The sequence below is a fragment of the Purpureocillium lilacinum genome (assembly GCF_023168085.1).
Source record: "Purpureocillium lilacinum CBS 284.36 DNA, scaffold_1, whole genome shotgun sequence".
Taxonomy (NCBI): Eukaryota; Fungi; Ascomycota; class Sordariomycetes; order Hypocreales; family Ophiocordycipitaceae; genus Purpureocillium; species Purpureocillium lilacinum.
In genome coordinates, this window is record NW_027072111.1 from 5,782,289 (window position 1) to 5,800,489 (window position 18,201).

Genomic DNA, 18,201 nt, shown 5'->3' on the forward strand with positions numbered 1-18,201 from the left:
GGGAGTAATAAAACGTCATCTGTCACAGTGCAAGCCTCGCAACGCCGCTCTGGGGCGCGATGTGGAAAGGTGATGTCGGCTGTAGTCGGCATCAGGGAGCCAGTAGTGGTCCACCTCACGGGTGCACACGTCATCGCGTGGTCCAACAGGGTCGTCATATCATGACTTGGTGGTATCTTTATGGCATTGATGCTTCATTTTCTCCTGTCAATCCAATCCAACCCCGTGGCTATACACAAGGTGGAAGGAACCACGTCTTCAAACGCCCCTTCTCCGTCCACTTCAGCTTAAAATGTAACAACCCGCCCATGCAAAGACAACCCATCCCCCCCTTGTGCCATCCGGCAAATAAACACAAAGCCCACTCCAACAAAGGCGCCCCCAAGAATGGGGAAGGGAAAACACCATGAAACAATCCCACACCATCGCCATGCAAAATAGCTACAGGAGTCTCCCTTGGGACCTGGGCCGGGGCCTGGAAGATAACACAGTCCAGCCTGCCTCGGCCCGTTGACCCTGCTGCGATGCGACCGCTTTCTCTGTTTCTGCCTTCTGTCCCATTTGCTGAAGATTGATCATAACGTCGTGCGGGCGATCCCTCCTCATTCCCCCGTCGGAACAATGCGAAACAAAAGGAAGTAAACATTAGGAACAGAAACAGGAATAAAATCCCCCCGAGTAACCATGTAAAAAGTAGCTGAAAGTGCGATGCGTCACCGGAGAACGCCTTCGACATGGATGATAATGTACCGGACACCGTGGACGTTGATACAGCCCGCATGATAAATGTGTTTCAGTTTCGTGCTGGCGATCATTGCGTCTTGATGGCCTCGAATAAGCCCAGACTCAAGCTTGTGTCGTTCTCCCCGACGTTGGGTGTTGGCTCGCTGAGAATCTCCCACCGCCGAAGCATAAATGGAGTCAATCGCTCCTGCACCACGCCGTACATGGCTCCCATGCCCCTGGCGGCCGCGCTGTGAGGAAGAGACGCCTTATCTCTATGTGCAAGCCGGAGGTTCTCCGCCCACGTTGGTTGAGGCATGCTGAATAAATAGTACATGCGTGGGTCGGACGTTGTATTTGTACTTGGAGCAGTGCCAGGGAGAAAAAGGATCGCCTTCGCGCACTGACTTCGTAAATCGTCCGGAAGGCCGTCCACCAAGATGGCTGCAATATCCGATATCTCCAGCAGTAGTGCGCTTCGTGCTGTCTCTGGTCGGGAGTCCAGTTCGAGTAGTACACCACAGAGGGCAACGCAAATCCGCGCCCTAGCCTCCTGACTTGGAGAAATGACGGCCCTATTGGCCGGGGTGGCCTGGCTCGGAGTTGGGATCGCAATGGATTCGGCCGAGATGCTATGCACGGTGATGAATCTTAGAAGTGCAGGCAGCCAGTGATCCAGGACTTGTTTACGGGCCCGCTCGTGCGCCTCGTCTCTGGTCGCCACAATTTCCCACAGGTCGGTGAGCTTTTCAACGAGTCCTGGCGAGAGCTGCCCAGCCTTCGGGGGTGGCTGGCCAGCGATTATCGCCTGAATCACGCCCAGGAGGTTCTCGGCAAGGTGTATGCGGTGCTCACTGGCCGCATCATCCTCAGAGGTCACCGTTTTCAATGACGGGATGAGATCCAAAAACCGCGAGTGTGCCTGGCTGCTCAGATTTCGGGTAATGTCTTGGCTCAAGCAAGGCAGCATGCTGGTCCACATGATGTTCCTGGCTTCGATGGCACGATCCATTGCCTTGGCAAAGGAGTCGAACTGGGACACGCTTTGCTCTTCCTGTTCACCTGACCCGGACTGTGATGCCGCAAGATCCAAGTTGAGTTTGAGCTGGCAAAACGGCATCGTCAATTCGTTTGCGAGACCGAGAATCTTATCGAACGGCGTTTGCTCGGTACCATCGCTGCCAGGCAAAAGCAGCTTGGTGACGATCTTGTTGACAATGGCGCTCGCTCCAGCCGGTAAGGTGCCGATATTGAGCGCGTTCGCCACCGCTGTTGTGTCGGCCACGACAAGATAGCGGAGGGTCTCAAGAACGCAGCTTTGAAAGGCTGTGTCATCCAGCAGCATGCCTTGGACGCTTTTGTCGCGCAACATCGAGTACTCAACTAGAGCGTTTCGGATGAGAGTCACGAGCGCCTTTGGATGTTCCGACCTCGTCACCTTTTGCTGTATGTGGTAACGATACTTCTCGTCGTTGTCGATTGACGCACCCTTAGGTAGCGGCATTATGAGAAGTTGCAGAAGCTCCCCTTGGTATACCGCTGAGGACGGCGGTAATGTGTCAGGCCCCAAGTTTGAGTCGTCCATTGATGGGGGCCCAGCATTTGCTGTATGAAGCATCAAAGTCATCGACAGACAGCCGAGGCTTGCCAAGAGCGGGAACAGCCACAAGAGTTTTGGCCTGTCTCTGAGGGTGCGGCTGTGGCTTACCCAATCTGCCATGAGTTTGTCGAAGTGCTGTGCATCGAAGATGCGCAGTCTAGTGAGCAGTGAGCCAAACACCCTGCGACTCTCGTCGTCTTTCGACCATCCAGATTCGAGTTTGGGTATGATGTTTCGAAACAGCCGGTTCATGGTGGGATGGTCTATGGTATTGCCGCTTGCTAATAACTTGTCGATCTGATCCGATACCTCGCCATCAGTAGTCGTTGTTTGCATGGCCATGTTGTCCGAGACGGGGGAACAAGCATCGAGCGCGTTGCTTCTGTCGCTCTGTGCGAGCTCCCGTAGTAATTGCTTCGCAAGTTCATCGCGCTGAGGGAGTCTTTGGGCTAAACCTGCCAGTGCAGCCAATAATGACCGCGTAACCGTTCCTTGATCGCGCGTAATAGCTCTGTGTCGATCGAGAAGATTGTTGAATATCAGGTCGGCCGAGTCCAGGCAGGTGAAAACCTCTAGGTGCGACTGGAGGGTATCGGCGGAAGCAGCGAGGAGATCGGCATCTTGGGTTGTCGAGCAGGCCTTCAAGACATGCGAAAGCATGGAATAATCCTCGATTGTTTCCAGCATCATCCGTACTGAGCCGAACATGGATAAGGCGATGACGGAGTCGAGTTTGCTGAGGAAGTCCTCGTTGAACACGTCCCGGAGGTGTGCGCCGATAGATGTCTGCACCGCTTTGCTGCTACTGGCGACCATGCGCAGCAATTTGCGCAGCGGAACCTGCCTTAGCTGCGCGCCTGGGCAACGAAGATGAGGGGATAAGCCCAGGCTGTCGTCGACACATTGCAAGGCGTTTGCGATGTCTCTCGCTTCCTCCACTGTGGAGTATTGGCCGGCCCGTCGAAGAAGGTTGCTCCTCTGAGCCTTTTGCGCCTCAGACATGCAGTGAAGCGGGAGCTCGATGAGTAGTCTGGAAGCACAGGGGCCGTCGTCCGGATCAATGTCCGCAGCTTCTTGCAGCCCGCCACGCCCAATCAGCCATTGAATGTACTGCTGAACAGAAAAGAGCTCTGATCGGACGAGCTCGGCGACAAGATTGAAGATGGCTTTGCTGCGTAGCTTGTCTCCCTGGGCTACGTCGCACAAGAGATCTAACACCGCCGTTGTAGGGTTGATGTGGAAAGAACTCCACGACCTGATGAGCTTCGCAGCCACGTAAGTCTTGGCCGGGCCAGGCCGGTGCAGAGACGTGCCCCATTCAACGACCGTCTTCACTGTGTCCGGTTTGTTTTCACTCGTAGCCCAGCACTTGTTGGCCAGTTCCGGGTCGTTGTGGCCCTGCAGAGTCGCGTCAAGAAGTTGAACAAGATACTGGCGTCCAGCCGGGGACGAAGTATTTGCAACTGTGAGCTGCGCATTCCGCGCGTTCACGCTGTTGTAAGCCCTTTGACAGGCAAGATCATCGATGGCGAAGGCTGCTTTCAAGGCATCCCGATGTTTCATCCAGAAGTGTGGTGCGACGAAGTTCTCGGGATAGGCCGTGAGGAGTGTTCTTAGCAAGTTCGATAATTGGCTTGATAGTTGTATAAGTATGTCGCCATCGATGTCGTTTTGTATCTACGCAAGCAGGTTAGTTTGTGGAGGAGGCCTGCTGTGGGAGGTGAGCACACATACATTGTGTAGGTGGCCGAGCAAGGCATAGACCAGCCTGCGGCCATATTTGCGGGATCGGAGCAAATCTGTCCAGGTCAATTTCGCGACCAAAATCCACATGGGTAGCCTCGACTGAGGACTATTTTCTAGGCCGGACATGACCCAGTCCAGGTAGTGGTCTCGATCCAACAGCTGTTCCGAGTACAGATTCGTGGCAAGACGAATTCTGGGAGATGTTAGCACCACAGGCTGGTCGGTGCGGGTTGTAAAGCAGCAACACTCACGCGTAGGTGACCCTGGCTTTCCAATCCGGATCGCCGAATGCTGAGATGGTTGCCTCGACGAACTGCTCAACGAACACTGTCCAGTCTCGCACCCATTTCCACTCGCCGCCCAAGACCAATCCACCGCCAGCGCCCTTTCGTTTGAAGGCCCTAATCTCGTTGGCGCCGACACATTTGGCAAGCCAGACCGCGCGCTCGGTGGGAACCGCTTTGTTCAAGCATTGATCCAAGAGTGTTCGTCCACGAATGCCGTGCGGGATTGTCCGACTCAGCCGTCGCAAAGAAATGGTCGAATTGGCAAGGTCCTTGAGCCACACTTCTCGCTTCGTGTCGGTCAGCGTGACGCGGGGCGGCGGTTTGAATGTTGACGGGGCAGTAATTTGGCCACGATGTCTTCGCTGATTGAGAACACCCATGAAGATGGAGGATAGGGCATTCAAGCCGCTCTTCTGCTTCAGCGCTGGCAGGACGGTAAGTCGAGCTGACGATGTCTCATTTTGGCTTCCCTTGTCCCATGTGCCTTTCTGGATCGCCTCGGGGCTCCACTTGTCTTCGTGGTGATTCCCGGTCCAGGGGAAGAAATCGGCATGGCCTGAGAAGAGGCCCTTGCTGAAGAGGTCGCTGTTGAGAGCGTCTTGCCTATTTGTCGACGCGAGTCGGGGCGCGTCACTAGGGACTTCGACTGTGTACGGTTTCGGCCGGACGTCTTTCTTCGCCTGTACGGGCGCAGGGGTTTGAATGCGCGGTGTCGTTACTGGAAGCTGTGAGGCCTGTGGACGGCGCTTCGGCATGGGGACAGGCAGATTGTCGGTGTCTTGCTGGGAAGCCCGGGACATGGCCGGGCTGATGGTGTCGATCTCCATCGTGTCGGATATCGGCATCATGCGCGACGGCGTGAAGGCCTGCGGCGACCCCGTGGCCGACGTTGGACCTGTGCCCAGCTCGTTGGACAGCTCAAGCCGCAGCTTGGAGCCTCCGCGTCTCGGAGTGGAGGCATGATGGCGAGCCTGGCCGAGGTCGGAGGCTTCGCTGGCCGTATCGGCTCCGGGCTGCGTGTCCTTGCGGGTCGGGGACGTAGACGTGGAGGAGAGATACTGCTGCGACAGGGAGCGCTGGTGGTGCGAGGGGCGTTGAACGGGCAGAGTCGAGCCTAGCGCCCGTTGGGATTGTCGCGGCGGTGCGCCCATTTGGGGCCTCGAGGTCATAGTTTGAATGGGCGACGGTTAGCCATCCCGTTATGTGCGAACGTCTCGAGTTGCTTTCAAGTGTTGCGCTGCGGCCAGGCACGCTCGATTCGTCGTCGGAAGCCGCAGTCCGAGTACGCTGGCGGCTCGTCTCGTCAGGCGGACGTTCTCGGGTGGGCGGGCGTTCGGGTCCAGTCGCAGGGATGGGCGCGAGTCGGGTCTCCGGAACAGCAGCGACCGGTCGCGTGCGAATGCGTAGGCGACAGAACTCAATACAAGGTTGCAAATGGGCGATGGTGGCGGTATGTTGATGTCGTCGGGGAGGTCGAAGGAGCTGAGCAGAGTCAGAAACGCGATGGGAGGAGGTTCGTCGTGTCGGAGCAGGTGGGCAAAAGGCACTGGCGCGGATTCCTGAATTGGGGTGCCGGGTCGGGGGTGGTGGGAGTGACAGCGGGACCCTACTTTACTTTACCTCATCCAAGGCACCAGACGGGTTGGGAAGCTGGGGATGGGGGGGTGGGCGGCCCGGATGGTGTGAATGTCTTCTTCGCACAGCGGTAAGCGCTGCACTGGCCAGGCGGATTGTGCGATCCATGGATGGATCGATCTGCGGGCAGCGCCGCGGAAACGGGGGCTTCCCAGGATCAATTAGGCCAGCTCCGCCGGTCGCTGGACCGGTTCCATCCAGGTCGCTCCCACCCACGCCCAGTGGCTCGCCGAGTGGACGGATGGACGGGTACAGGGCAGCAACGGCCCTGGCCTATTGGCGCGTCAAGCCAACGGAGGCCCCGAGAGGGCCTGGGTTCAGCGCCATGGGGCGTGCGTCTGCGGGCCTGCAGGCGTGCGCCGCGCAGACTCGGGACAAGTCGCAGCCGGTCATGTCCCACCTCGGTGGTACGCTGATGGCGGGCCGGTAGTGCAAGATAGTCGTTGGGTTCCTATCCCGGCGGCCTGGGCGCTGGAGGCGTTGGTGTCGAGACTTGTCGGCTATCATTTTCGACTCGCCCGCCACCCCCTACAATCACCGCCCAACTGCGGCCACGCCCCTCGTCAGCCCAGCCCAGCCCAGCCCTCGACACGATGCCATTTTCCCATCCTTGAAGACTTGCAGAGAGAGCTTGCAGCGTTGCCCGCCATACTTCGTACATACAGTGCCAACGCCGTGCCCCAGCATCGAGCATCTCACCACCGGGGCAACTATCTGACCAAACAACCTTGGCAGACAACGACTGGAAACCATGCGCCAAGTCAGTCGCTGGTAAGATTCCAAGTTTATGCCGTCCCCACGCTTACTGTGCGAAGCCTGTCTCTTATCGTCAGTAACATGCGCACTTCGTAGTGGCGTTCTCTAAAGCTTCAATGTTCCCCCTCACGCCCCTCTGTCTCCGACTCGAGCCCTGGCCGTGGCTGCGCAGGCACTCATACCAACGCCTTTGAACATCTGTCCCGAATGCTGCAGAAGTATCCTGGACCCGCAGCTCGTGCCACCTGAGTACAGTAGCTTTGCTTCTTCTTCCAAGGGGCCGAAAAGGGAGCGACAATCTGAGACTACTTTCCCACTGCTGCCGGTGTCCCCGGTCCCGGCTGTCGGGCCTGCGGGTGCGCTCCCACTTCGCCATTCATCGTTTGATCTTCCTGAATCCTCGCGGCCGTCGCGGTCCGCCAGATGCCACCCAGTCCAATGTGCGCGTTTTACTTTTGCATTTTTGTGAGCCTGCGACCCGTTGCTTGCAGATTCTGGACGCACTGTAGTCCCATCGCATGGTTGCATTACTCTTCGCCCCGGGAAATTTGACCGTCCTGCTGCAACATTAGCCAAGGTGTCTGGGCTTTCACGAAGGTGCCTGGTCTCAGCCAAGGCACGACATGTGTTGCTGACTTGCAGGTTGCTTCGAATGCACCTAGTACAACGTTCCCTAAGAGTAGCGCTATTTGTAGAGCCAACTGTTGCTAGTTGTAGAGCCCGTAGGAGCCAAAGCAGCAACAACAGCAACGGCAGCAATGGCAGCAACGACAGCAACGACAGCACCTAAAGCATGCATGTTTCCATCTTGTATGCGATCCGCATACCGTCGGAGATGGGCCCGCTCCTCAACGACGCCGAACGCCGTAGGCTACTGGCGGTGTCAGCCACCTCGGCTGGCACCAGGAGCGCACTTCATTGAGACTCTGTTATGTCATGTTAGGAGTGCTATCGTGAACATGCGCCCCCGTATTGGGGCTGTCAGATACGAGACCGCCCAGCGGCCGGGATGGGTTGCATCGTCCCCACCGCTCCGAAGGTCCACACGACGACGCGTTGCATATAAAGTCAAGCATACGCTTCCCGTCAGCACCAGCATGGCGCTCCCGCGCGGGCTCTCCCTTAGCAGCCGGTCGTTATGTCGGGCGGGGAAAGTATGTCCATGGCCTCCATTTCAGGAGCAAGCAATCCATGGCAAAGCTGCAGCAGCGCTCAGGACAGAATCGTCCAGACGGCTTGAACCTGCTTGGTCTTGAGCAGCCGGGCTGTTCTGCTGAGCAGACTCCGATTCAGCCGACCAGGGATCCTCTTCTTGACCCAGCAAGGAAGTATCGATTGGCGAGGGGCCGCCGGCCGAGGACGACAGCATCGAGACAGACGCGGGCGAGTTGGCGGGCAGCTCTATCACGAATAAATGGCAAGTTCGCAACATTTAGGAGCGGTCCAAAACAAAATGCTATTCACTGATGCTATCATGATGCTACCAAAGTATCGCGTCGCGATACATAGGATTCGTCCCCGTTGGCCCATTGCCTTCTTGCTCAAAGCTCGGCAATCTGGTCGACGCTCCACTCGCTCCAACCCTTCTTCTCACCTGGAAGCTGGATCGATTCCCACTCCTTGCGAGTCACGTTCTGCCACTCCTGAAGAGGGATCCAGCCAATGTACGCTCTGTCACCGAACCCACCGATCCAGTATACGCTCGTCACGACGAGCCGCATCCACTCGCTCGTGTGAATGTGGTTACCCGGCAGCCAATATCTGGCATCACGATGCTTCTTGGTATAGCAGACGGCCAGGTCGGTCGCTTTGGAGTAGTCTGCATCGATGTTCTCTAGGTAGCCGATCAAGGAGAAGCGGGGTAGGTTCGCAGCTGAATATGGAACCGTGTCTGGGATCTCCGGGTGCTCCGGAGCCGTGTTGTACGGGCAGTCGCGGGCAAGGAAGGGGATGAAAGCCGACAGGCGAGACATTATGGAGATGCGCTTCGCCGGGGGGTATGGCGGCGTCCACCTCATGGACACTGTGACGTTGGACCCAGCGCGAGCATTCTTGAAGCTGGTCCCGATCTTAATGGCCAGGATTGTCGGATTGCCATCATCCTCGCAGTCCGCAATATAATCCATGAGACCGATGGGAACCCCTTCCAATCCCGTGGGTCGCGCCTCGAGGGGGTGCGAGCCCTGTGCATTGTCGGAGCCGCGCGAGTGCGAGTCGGGGAAGACGGTCGAGAACGTGGCGAGCTTGGACAGACCGAGGATGCGACGGCCCATCACAGCGGATTCATAGCTCGTGGGAATTCGAGATACCGCGGCCGAGTTTTCGAAGAGCGCAAGCGGACTCTGGGCGGCGCAGGCGGTCCCGGAGAACCACGCAATAACGGAGGTAGGCTTCATAATGACGTCGTCTCGAGTAGCGTCCGATAGCGAACGGCTGTGTGTCGAGAATGCAGGTCACAGACCGCAGGCCTGTGCGTGGGCAGGAAGGAAGGCGACAATATTTATGCTAGGCCAATAGGTAAATGAGGGGTTTTCGGAGGAAGCCGGCTCCGAGAAGTGGTCTGAGTATTGAATAGGAACTGATGGCGGACCCTGGGCGTAGCACGAGACCTTGGTCAAGTGATGGAGGCAGTGGTGGGTGGGGGAGATTGATAAGATTAGATCCACAGCGCCTCGGTTACACGAGCTTGGAGAAACCGCGCCAATAGTGTGGCCTTGGCTGCTTGCTTCTGGCAATCTTCGGCGTCTTAAGTGGAACGTGAAGATGCTCACGTACCACAGAGCAGAAATTTCTGCAGAGGGGTAGAACACAAATCGCGCGGCTGTTGATGCGATCCAACACGCTTGATGAGGTAGGACAAAGGTGTAGGGTAGGGTAGTTGCGCGGCCGCGATTCAGAAACCGGACAAAGTCATTGTCGCAGCGTTGCGTCATCCTTGTAGACATAATGCGCCTTTGCGACAACTCACGAGGAATCACCCTGGTGTTTTATTAGCTGCAATGCCCGCCGGCGCTTGCTCTAACACAAGAGTCGGCCGTCGACTCCTCGCATTGGCTCTCCTTGGCGTGGAGGATGGACGCTGCTGCACGAAGTAAATCTATTATGTACGAGGGTCTGCACTTGGCAGCACAGTGGTCTGCTCAGTACGTCGACGTCGGAGGCTACGAATGATGTGCAAAGCCAGTCACGAATTACGTTCGGCGTCCATGGGAGCATTGAGAAACCCGGCCAAAGTGCACGAGGGTTGGGAAACAACACGGCCAAACAATCGGAGCAGCGTCGCGCAGGGTCGCCTGACCACGGCCATTCCAATCCGAGGCAGTGGCTGTGGAATCGTCAGCTTTGCAACCGAGCGCAGCGTTCCAGCTTGGTCAATTGTCGAGCTCTGGTTGGTATTCGCCACGAGAGCCCAGGCCCAGGGGCCAGCACCCCTCTTGAGGTCCGTCCACGGGGCGCGATGCAAGGGCGTTACAAGTGCGACAGGGGGTTTCCGTAGCGGCCATGTCTGCCCGATTGTTGCCCCTGCAACGGTGTTGACCCAGGTTCACCCCACCCAATGACATTCATGAATGCAGCCTCTGGGCCAGAATCGCAGTCGCTCCTGCCGACCTGCGCAGCTGCCCGTTCAAAGCCCAACCTGCATCAACTCGACACCTCGCAAAACCACCAGGTTTCCATCGTCAGCAACAGTTTAAACCCATCGTGCGCTACATCAATCACTTTTTGGGAGCCTGCCGTCGACGACCAACAGCGTGGTCGACAGCTCATTCGCCGGGCGTCCGCGTCTCGCGCAACCCCTCCCGCCAGGGTCTCTGAGGCGCGACGCAACGCCCTCGTCCTCGCCACGGCCGTTGGTGCTAACCCAGTGTCGCCAACGCCTTAGCCAAAGCATCCGCAGCTATGGCGAGCTTCATGGCCAACTTCTTCCCGGGGGGCAAGGACAAATCGTCCAGCGAAGCTTCTGCTCGCCCCAGCACTCCCGTCAAGAAGGGCAACAACAACAACGCGTTTCTGAACCCGCCCAGCACTCCCCATGGCAGCCCTAGCAAAAAAACTATCCCGCCCGGCGCCCACGATCTTCCAAGCGCGTTCGAAAGCGCGATGACGCTCAACCCATCTGGTATCGAAGCTCCTCTGCGATTGACTCGCCCCCAGACTGCGGTGACGCCTCTGTCGCCCGGCAAGACCAACGCACAGCCTCTGGACGAGTCCAGCATCAATGTTGACGAGAGCGTCATTCACAAGACCCCCGTATCGGTCAGTCCGTTGAAGAAGCAGGGGCAGGAAAACACACCTCCTACGTCGCGACTGGCGGGAACCGACTCTCCGCACCAGCACAACCATGCTGCTATATCTCGCCAGCAACTCTATGAGCCCCGAGAGCGCCCGGTGACTCCAGCAGCGAAAAAATTCAATACGTCGCGGGGCTTGACCGCCGAGGAGAGGGAGATTCTCAACAAGCCACAGGTCAAACGGCTTGTCAACGTGACGCAGCTGTGTATGTACCACAAACGAGTTTCGGGCTCGGTTCATTGCTGACAGTGATTTCTAGACTTCTTAGATTACTATTTCGATCTCCTTACATACGTCGGCGCGCGACAGAATCGACTTGCTGCGTTCAAGTCCGAGTACCCGGCCCCGCCCCAGACGGACGAACACACACATAACCAGATGTGGACGAAGTACGCAGGACGGGAGCGAGCCAACCTCCGCAAGCGGCGCGTTCGACTCCGACATGGCGATTTCCAGATTTTGACTCAGGTTGGTCAAGGCGGTTACGGCCAGGTGTTCCTTGCCCAGAAGAAAGACACTCGGGAGGTGTGTGCCCTGAAAGTCATGAGCAAGAAGCTGCTCTTCAAACTTGATGAGGTCCGCCATGTTCTCACCGAGCGCGACATCCTCACGACGGCGCAGAGCGAGTGGCTGGTCCGCCTTCTGTACTCATTCCAGGACGACAAGAGTATTTATCTTGCCATGGAATACGTGCCAGGCGGCGATTTCCGCACCCTGCTTAACAACACGGGTGTCCTGTCCAACCGACACGCCCGATTCTACATCGCCGAGATGTTTTGTTCCGTCGATGCGCTGCACCAGCTCGGCTACATCCATCGAGATCTGAAACCCGAGAACTTTCTTGTGGACTCAACAGGCCACGTCAAGCTCACAGACTTTGGTCTCGCTGCAGGAGTCTTGGCACCGTCGAGAATCGAATCGATGCGCATCAAACTTGAGCAGGCGTCGGAGACTTCAGTACCCTTTGGCAAGCCCATCGAGCAACGGACTGTCGCTGAGCGTCGAGAGAGTTACCGTAACATGCGCGAAAACGACGTCAACTACGCCAAGTCGATCGTTGGGTCGCCAGATTACATGGCACCCGAAGTCCTTAGGGGGGAGGAGTACGACTTTACTGTCGACTACTGGAGTCTGGGTTGCATGCTCTTCGAGGCACTCACGGGTTTTCCGCCATTCGCTGGTGCCACTCCAGACGAGACATGGCGAAACCTGAAGCACTGGAGGGAAGTGCTGAAGAGACCCGTCTGGGAGGACCCTAACTACTTTTTGAGCAACCGCACCTGGAACTTCATCACCACGTAAGTCTCTAGCATTTCGCTCTGATGAACACACGCGCTGACATGGTGACCTCAACAGATGCATCAACTCTCGCACCCGGCGCTTTTCCAATATTCAGGACATCTACAACCACCAGTACTTCGCAGAAGTCGACTGGACTACCCTGCGCCAGACCCGGGCGCCCTTCGTCCCTGAGCTGGACTCGGAGACGGATGCCGGGTACTTTGACGACTTCAGCAACGAAGCCGACATGGCCAAGTACAAGGAGGTCCACGACAAGCAAGCAGCTCTTGAGTCGATGGCTGATCGTGACGATGAGATGAGCAAGAGCCTCTTTGTCGGGTTCACGTTCAGACACCGCAAACCGGCTGGCGAAGATGGTGGCAGCCCGCGCAAGAGGATCCAGACCACGGATTCGGAGTCGTTTGGAACGATGCTCTAGACGCACAGAGCTAGTTTCCGCGAGCCTTTGTTCGAGAGTGTTGGCGGCCACGCGTTTCTGTGAGCTTGAGTCGGTCGTCAGCACGCAGGAAGTTCGTTCGGTTGTCCCCTATTCTTTGTCTCAGAAGTTGGTTTCGCGATGCATGCTGGCAGTCATTGCTTGATTTAATGTGCATGGCACGTTCCTCTTCTTTTCCTTGTCTTGTCTTCTCTTTCTTCTTCTATTCTCCTCCTTCTTCTTCGCCGTACACAAGGCCAGGCATGTCAGCGCGCAAGGCGGTACCATGGGAGAGTCGCGGCCGTGGGTGCGTCAGGGGCACACGCCGAGGATGGGCAGGCAGGCGGGGAGTTCTAGACTGGATGGACGGGCTTGGTCAAGCGGGCATCATTGATTGTCCTCGGTATCTATGTTCCTTACGAAGTTGGAGTCCGGGTGAAAGAAATACATGTATGATGTTCATGGATCGCGTGTGTCTTGCTGTGTGTATCTGTAGATGTGTGCATCTCCCCCTCGCCTCCGATCGTTACCCGAGGACCAGAACAGGTCACGGCTTGGCCAACCCCTTTATGTTGCCAGAGGCAATACCTCCCGGCAGACAAGGCGGGTTCGGGCTCAGGGAGCCGCTCCGAATCCGAATCAGAAACCCAAGAACCTAAGCCAAGCCAAGCCAAGCCAAACCGAAGCAGCAAAACGCACAACAGTCAGGAAAGCGCCACGTCTCAAACACCTCCATCCGTCGTGGCGGAGGGGAATCAAAGGAACCAGGACAAGCCAACAACGATCAGTAAAAGATCCCCTTCTTCCAGTCCCATCGCCGTCGTCCGTCGCTCTCTATATATGGTATGTACGTGCGCCTCTCCCCTTACCCGCTCATCCCGTTCGTCGCCCTTCATCGGTCCGTTCCCCAGATCAAAGAACCATCATCGTCGTGAGACCTTCGCTGCTGACACAGCACAGGCGCTTCCCATGAGCTGGCCAAACGGAAAAGAAAGACCCGGACACCAATAGCCGCAGAATGAAACACCTGTACGTGACCGGTAGCGACAAAGGCAGATCTCCAAGCCAAACAGGGAAAAACACCAAAATGAACAAAAAAGTGACCCCAACTCCTTGTTTCCATTTCGCTTCGCAAAAAAAAAGTAGCAGAAATCTGCATCTCCCTCCCCCAAAACATTAGAAGGCGACCAGGATATTTCGCCGTGACGTCAAGAGCTCTAAAGACTCATCGTGAGCCATTCCCATTCTTGGGCCCCAGCAGGGTTCCCGGCGGCGGGCGGTTGCGACCCCATAGGCATCATGCCGCCGGGGGCTATCGGCGCGCGAGGGCTCATGCCATATGACCCGGACATCATCGTACTCGAGATGGAGCCCATGGCAGACGCATGGCTGAGGGACCGGGCTGCGTCGTTCGGGCTCGCCATTTCACCAGGAGCATCAAGGTCCATGCCGCTAGAAGTCTCGGAGCCCACGCTCTTGCTGTGCCGACGCTGGCGTTTCGATGACGCCGCAGCGGACCGAGATGCTGATGACGCGCCGGGCCCAGGAGTCGCCTTCGGAGGAGCGGCCGCGATGGGGACAGCACCCTTCACACCGGTGGTGCCCACAGAGGAGCCGATGTTCCCGAAGTGGCTCGTGGGGGTGCTGCCCGCGGTGTTGTGTCCAGACGCCACGCCGCCGCTGCCGGGGCTGTCGACATCCTTCGCGCTCACTGTTCGGTTAGCTGGCGGCGATGCGGTGCTATGCTGGCTGGTGTTTTTCGCAGCAGCAGCCGTGGTTGACATGGAAAGGGTCGAGCTCTTGCGAGAGGCGGCCGCGGAGCTACTGGCATTCGCACTCTTCCTGGACCGCGAGCCCGACCCGATGGAACTGTTGCCTCCGGACCCCCGGTTTCTTTTCTTGATGACGTCCGTCTTCAAGCTGAGTGGGCGCACCACGCCATGAAGCTTCAAGAACAAACCGCAGGCGTTGCAAAGGGGCTGACCTTCGGGATTGCGGCGCCACAGCGGAGTAGTCTGGGTAAAGCAGTTGGTACACGTGGTAGGCCCGTTTCCATCATTTTGGTTCCCGGCAGCCTGGAGGTTGGTCGATGACCCACGCTTAGAGCCCGGTGGTGAGGATGGCCGACTTGGTGCGGCAGAGGAAAAGCCCGACATGGTGCCGGGCACGTCTCCGCCCGGAGACGTTGGCAATGACTGTGCTATCTGCTCGAAGCCACTGTGCTTTGTCGCCAGATGCGAGGGAGTGGACGCGTTGCGTGGGATCCTCTGCTGGCGCATGTCGCTTCCGTGCCTGAATGACTGCGAATGGGAGCGCGACAGGCCACTGCTGTCCCAATCCCCGCTACTCTCAACGTAGTCAGTGGTGGTGCCACCGATCACGACTTGCTTGCGGGGAGGGCCACCCGGGAAGCGAGCGGCCTGCGTGCTGAATTGCCCGGGGAGGGAAGCGTCCCAACCAAGCGAGCCGCCCTCGTCAACGGCTGGGGAAAAGTCGCTCTGCATGGCCGTGCTGCGGTCGCCGAAATTGTTGGAATCCTCGTCGTCCGACTCCCCGCCAAAAGAAAACATGTTGTCCTGCCGCATCGGAACGTTGGGGGACGCACCCTGGCTGTCCGGCTGAAAGACCTGCGTCGGGTCAATGTGGCCAAAGGAGCTTGGGGCCGTGCTGAAGGCCGACACGGGTTCGGATCCGGCTCCGGTGGCGGCGAACATGTTGTGGCCGCCATTCGCGCCGCCATACATGAATTGCTGCTGGGCTTGATTCATGGTCTGAGGGGGTCCCTGACGGAAGCCCTGCGATCGCTGCTGTCGCATGTCTGCAGAGCCGAAGTAGAAGCCATCGTTGTCGGACATGGGTATCGGGGTCGAAACAGTCGACTGGTAGGCGGAGCCCGGGGGAGAGTAAAGCTCGGTGGTATTGAGCGATGAGGATTGAACAGAGGAGTTGTTGTTGTACATGGCCGAGAATGGGCCATTGGGTATCATCGGAGAAGACGAAGGAGAAAAGGAAGAGAAATTCTGCTGAAAATGGGCGGCCGAGGTCATGACGGGGTCGTCCATGAAAGTGTCGAGGTTGAAGGGCACGGCGCCGTTGGCCCCGGGCATTTGCTGATGCATCGTGGTAGCGCCGCTATTGTCCAACGAGTAGCCGTGAAGGTCTGCATCGGCGTCGAGGTTTGGAGTGCCGCCAGCTGCGCTGCTGTTGACGGCAGAGACGTGAGGAGAGAAATTGGCGGGGCGCTTCCGGTTCTGCAACGCGAGGTCAGCATGTGATACGTCACAGAGTGGCAGGGGCCGATGGTGTCATTTGGGATGCTGTGACAGAAGCCGTTGCGGAGACTCGTGTATATATAGAGGGGGATGCCAGCAACCGAGTGGAGGGGTGGTATTGAGCAGCGCAGGTAAAAGACCCAGGCATGCACGCGAGAGGGATGCCAGCTAGCAGCCGCTGGCCGACAGGGATTCGGACTCACCCGACGCTCGTCAATGCTCGTTTTACGATGATGGCGAGTCACATAGTGGAACTCATCGTTCTGCGACCGCTGATGATGGGGCACCGACTGCGGAACGAACTGGCCCGTCGAGTCCCTGCGGGACTTGATGGGAATGGCCGAGGCGCCGGATGCCTCGTCGGCAGCCAACTTGAAGCCGGGCGGCGGCGGCGGCGACATGAAGCCGGTGGACGCTGCGGCCCGGTCCGAAAAGATGAAGTCGTCGAGATTCATGGGTTCCGCGCCGTTGACATTGTTCTCCGACGTCTTTCGCAGCTGCTGAGCAATGCCGCTCGGGGCATTCTGTGTCGCCTGTCTGACGAAGCTGTTGGAGATGAGGCAAAATACCCGGGTCAGCGATGCGATCGTCACAGGCAGGGCGGGGGGATTCCAAGGCGCGGGCTCATCATCGCCCACCGCACCGTCGCCGGGGAGCGTTGCGGGCATACCTGTTCTGCTGCTGCTGCTGCTGCTGCCTCCTCCTTTGCTCCTCCTCCTCCTCGAGCTGCTTTTTCTTGCGCATGCTGAGCGCCATCATGCGCCAGGTCAGATTCTCCATACGCTGCTGGTTAGGGAGCTGCTGCTTGGTCGCCTTGAAGAACTTCCAGACCTGGGTGGCCAGCGGGTCGTCGTCCTGCATCTCGTCGACGCTCTGGGGCGAGTCGCTCTGGAGCGACGGAAACAAGGCTGTCCCGAGTAGGTTGTCGTTGGCGGAGGCGTAGGCGCGGTCGATGAGGTCGCGCTTGGTCTGGTCGACTGCGCCGGGACGGGGGCTCTGGTCGTGAGCGCCGCCGCCGCCGCCGCCGCGATCCGGCCGGCGGGGGAAGCGGTAGTCGTGCTCTGTCGTGGTGGGATCCATGGCGACGACGGGCCGTGAGGTGGCCGTGGGCGTCGCGGTGCTGGCGTGCATTGTCAGACGCAAGAAGCGCTGCGTGGGCTGTTTGCTCGCGGGAAATGTCTGGTCAGGAATGGAGGAGGGGAGGGTCCTGTCGAGTTGGAGCCAAATGAATGACTGATGACGGAGAGAGTCGGGAGATCGCTAAGCACTCACCTCAGCGTCGCTGTGCTCGCCGGGAGCGCCTGGAGGGCAGCCGGGGCGACCCCACACATGCGCTGATGTGCGTGAGTTGCGCCGCCACCGCTCGCTCAGTGGCCCTGACGTCCCGTCCGCGAGCGTCCACGGGGGGAGACCAGCGCGGCGCCCCGTGCTGGTGCCCGGGCTATAGCGGGCTATGGGGAGGCGTGGCACAGGCGACTCGCCGAAAGTCCGGCCGGTCGGCGGGGCCAGCACCCTGGCAACAGCAGGAGGATGATTCCCCATCCTCCATCCCCAGCCTTGCCAGCGCCGACGGACCTGCTGCAGGCGGCGCTGCGCAGAGGAGCTGGAACTTGGAGGCTCGCAACCCTGCTGCGACCGCGGGCGCTTTAGCACGCCGCGAGAACCTGCCTTTTTGCTCGTCCTCTGCGTCCGCGCATGCGCCTGCGTCGCCACTAATACTATGCGGCCCCGGATGACCTCTTTGGGAACGGCATGGGTGCGGTCCCGGTCAGTCCTGCCGGGGGGGTTCATGCCACAGTACAGGCGAGGCGGCCGGGGCAAGTCATGGACGACAGCAGAGCTCCCCGTCATCAGTCTCGACAAAGGCCGCGATACCCCAGAATGCTGCCAAACCGCCAGGAGCGTGCTCGAGTATCCTCGATACCAATAATACATCCAGGCAGAGCAGCTGTTTGCGTGAGGAGGGTCATCACTCCGTTCCGCGGTCACCAGCAGGACAGCCTGCCTAGCAGCTGATGGAAGACGACGCGCGAGCTGAACACCCTTTGCAACGCACTCTCCTCCCCCGGGCGAACACCACGTTCATCCGAGGGCCATTACTCTTCCCGCCGTACTGTTCGCTGCACGAACATCTACGAAGCCGCCCACGCAGGCGTCGATCTCCTGCGAACG

At 58.4% G+C, this 18,201-nt stretch overlaps 4 protein-coding genes across 4 annotated transcripts; 1 reads left to right on the top strand and 3 right to left on the bottom strand.

The window, feature by feature from the left end:
* Positions 1-811: 811 nt before the first annotated feature.
* PLICBS_001379 (RNA polymerase II mediator complex subunit) lies at positions 812-5,507 on the bottom strand (the record flags this gene model as incomplete). Its single annotated transcript, XM_018317558.2, has 3 exons — positions 812-4,000; positions 4,058-4,262; positions 4,321-5,507. 3 exons carry the CDS (start codon positions 5,505-5,507, stop codon positions 812-814), a joined length of 4,581 nt encoding a protein of 1,526 aa, XP_018183083.2.
* A 2,781-nt stretch (positions 5,508-8,288) lies between these two features.
* Positions 8,289-9,143, bottom strand: PLICBS_001380 (uncharacterized protein; the record flags this gene model as incomplete). The annotated part of the gene is made up of 1 exon (XM_018317557.1): positions 8,289-9,143. One exon carries the CDS (start codon positions 9,141-9,143, stop codon positions 8,289-8,291), a length of 855 nt encoding a protein of 284 aa, XP_018183082.1.
* Positions 9,144-10,647: 1,504 nt separating this feature from the next.
* On the top strand, positions 10,648-12,760 carry PLICBS_001381 (uncharacterized protein; the record flags this gene model as incomplete). The annotated part of the gene is made up of 3 exons (XM_018317556.1): positions 10,648-11,245; positions 11,300-12,338; positions 12,397-12,760. 3 exons carry the CDS (start codon positions 10,648-10,650, stop codon positions 12,758-12,760), a joined length of 2,001 nt encoding a protein of 666 aa, XP_018183081.1.
* Positions 12,761-13,974: 1,214 nt separating this feature from the next.
* PLICBS_001382 (uncharacterized protein) lies at positions 13,975-17,109 on the bottom strand (the record flags this gene model as incomplete). Its single annotated transcript, XM_018317555.2, has 3 exons — positions 13,975-16,008; positions 16,233-16,575; positions 16,700-17,109. The coding sequence occupies 3 exons, from the start codon at positions 17,107-17,109 to the stop codon at positions 13,975-13,977; spliced, it is 2,787 nt and encodes a 928-aa protein (XP_018183080.1).
* Positions 17,110-18,201: the final 1,092 nt, after the last annotated feature.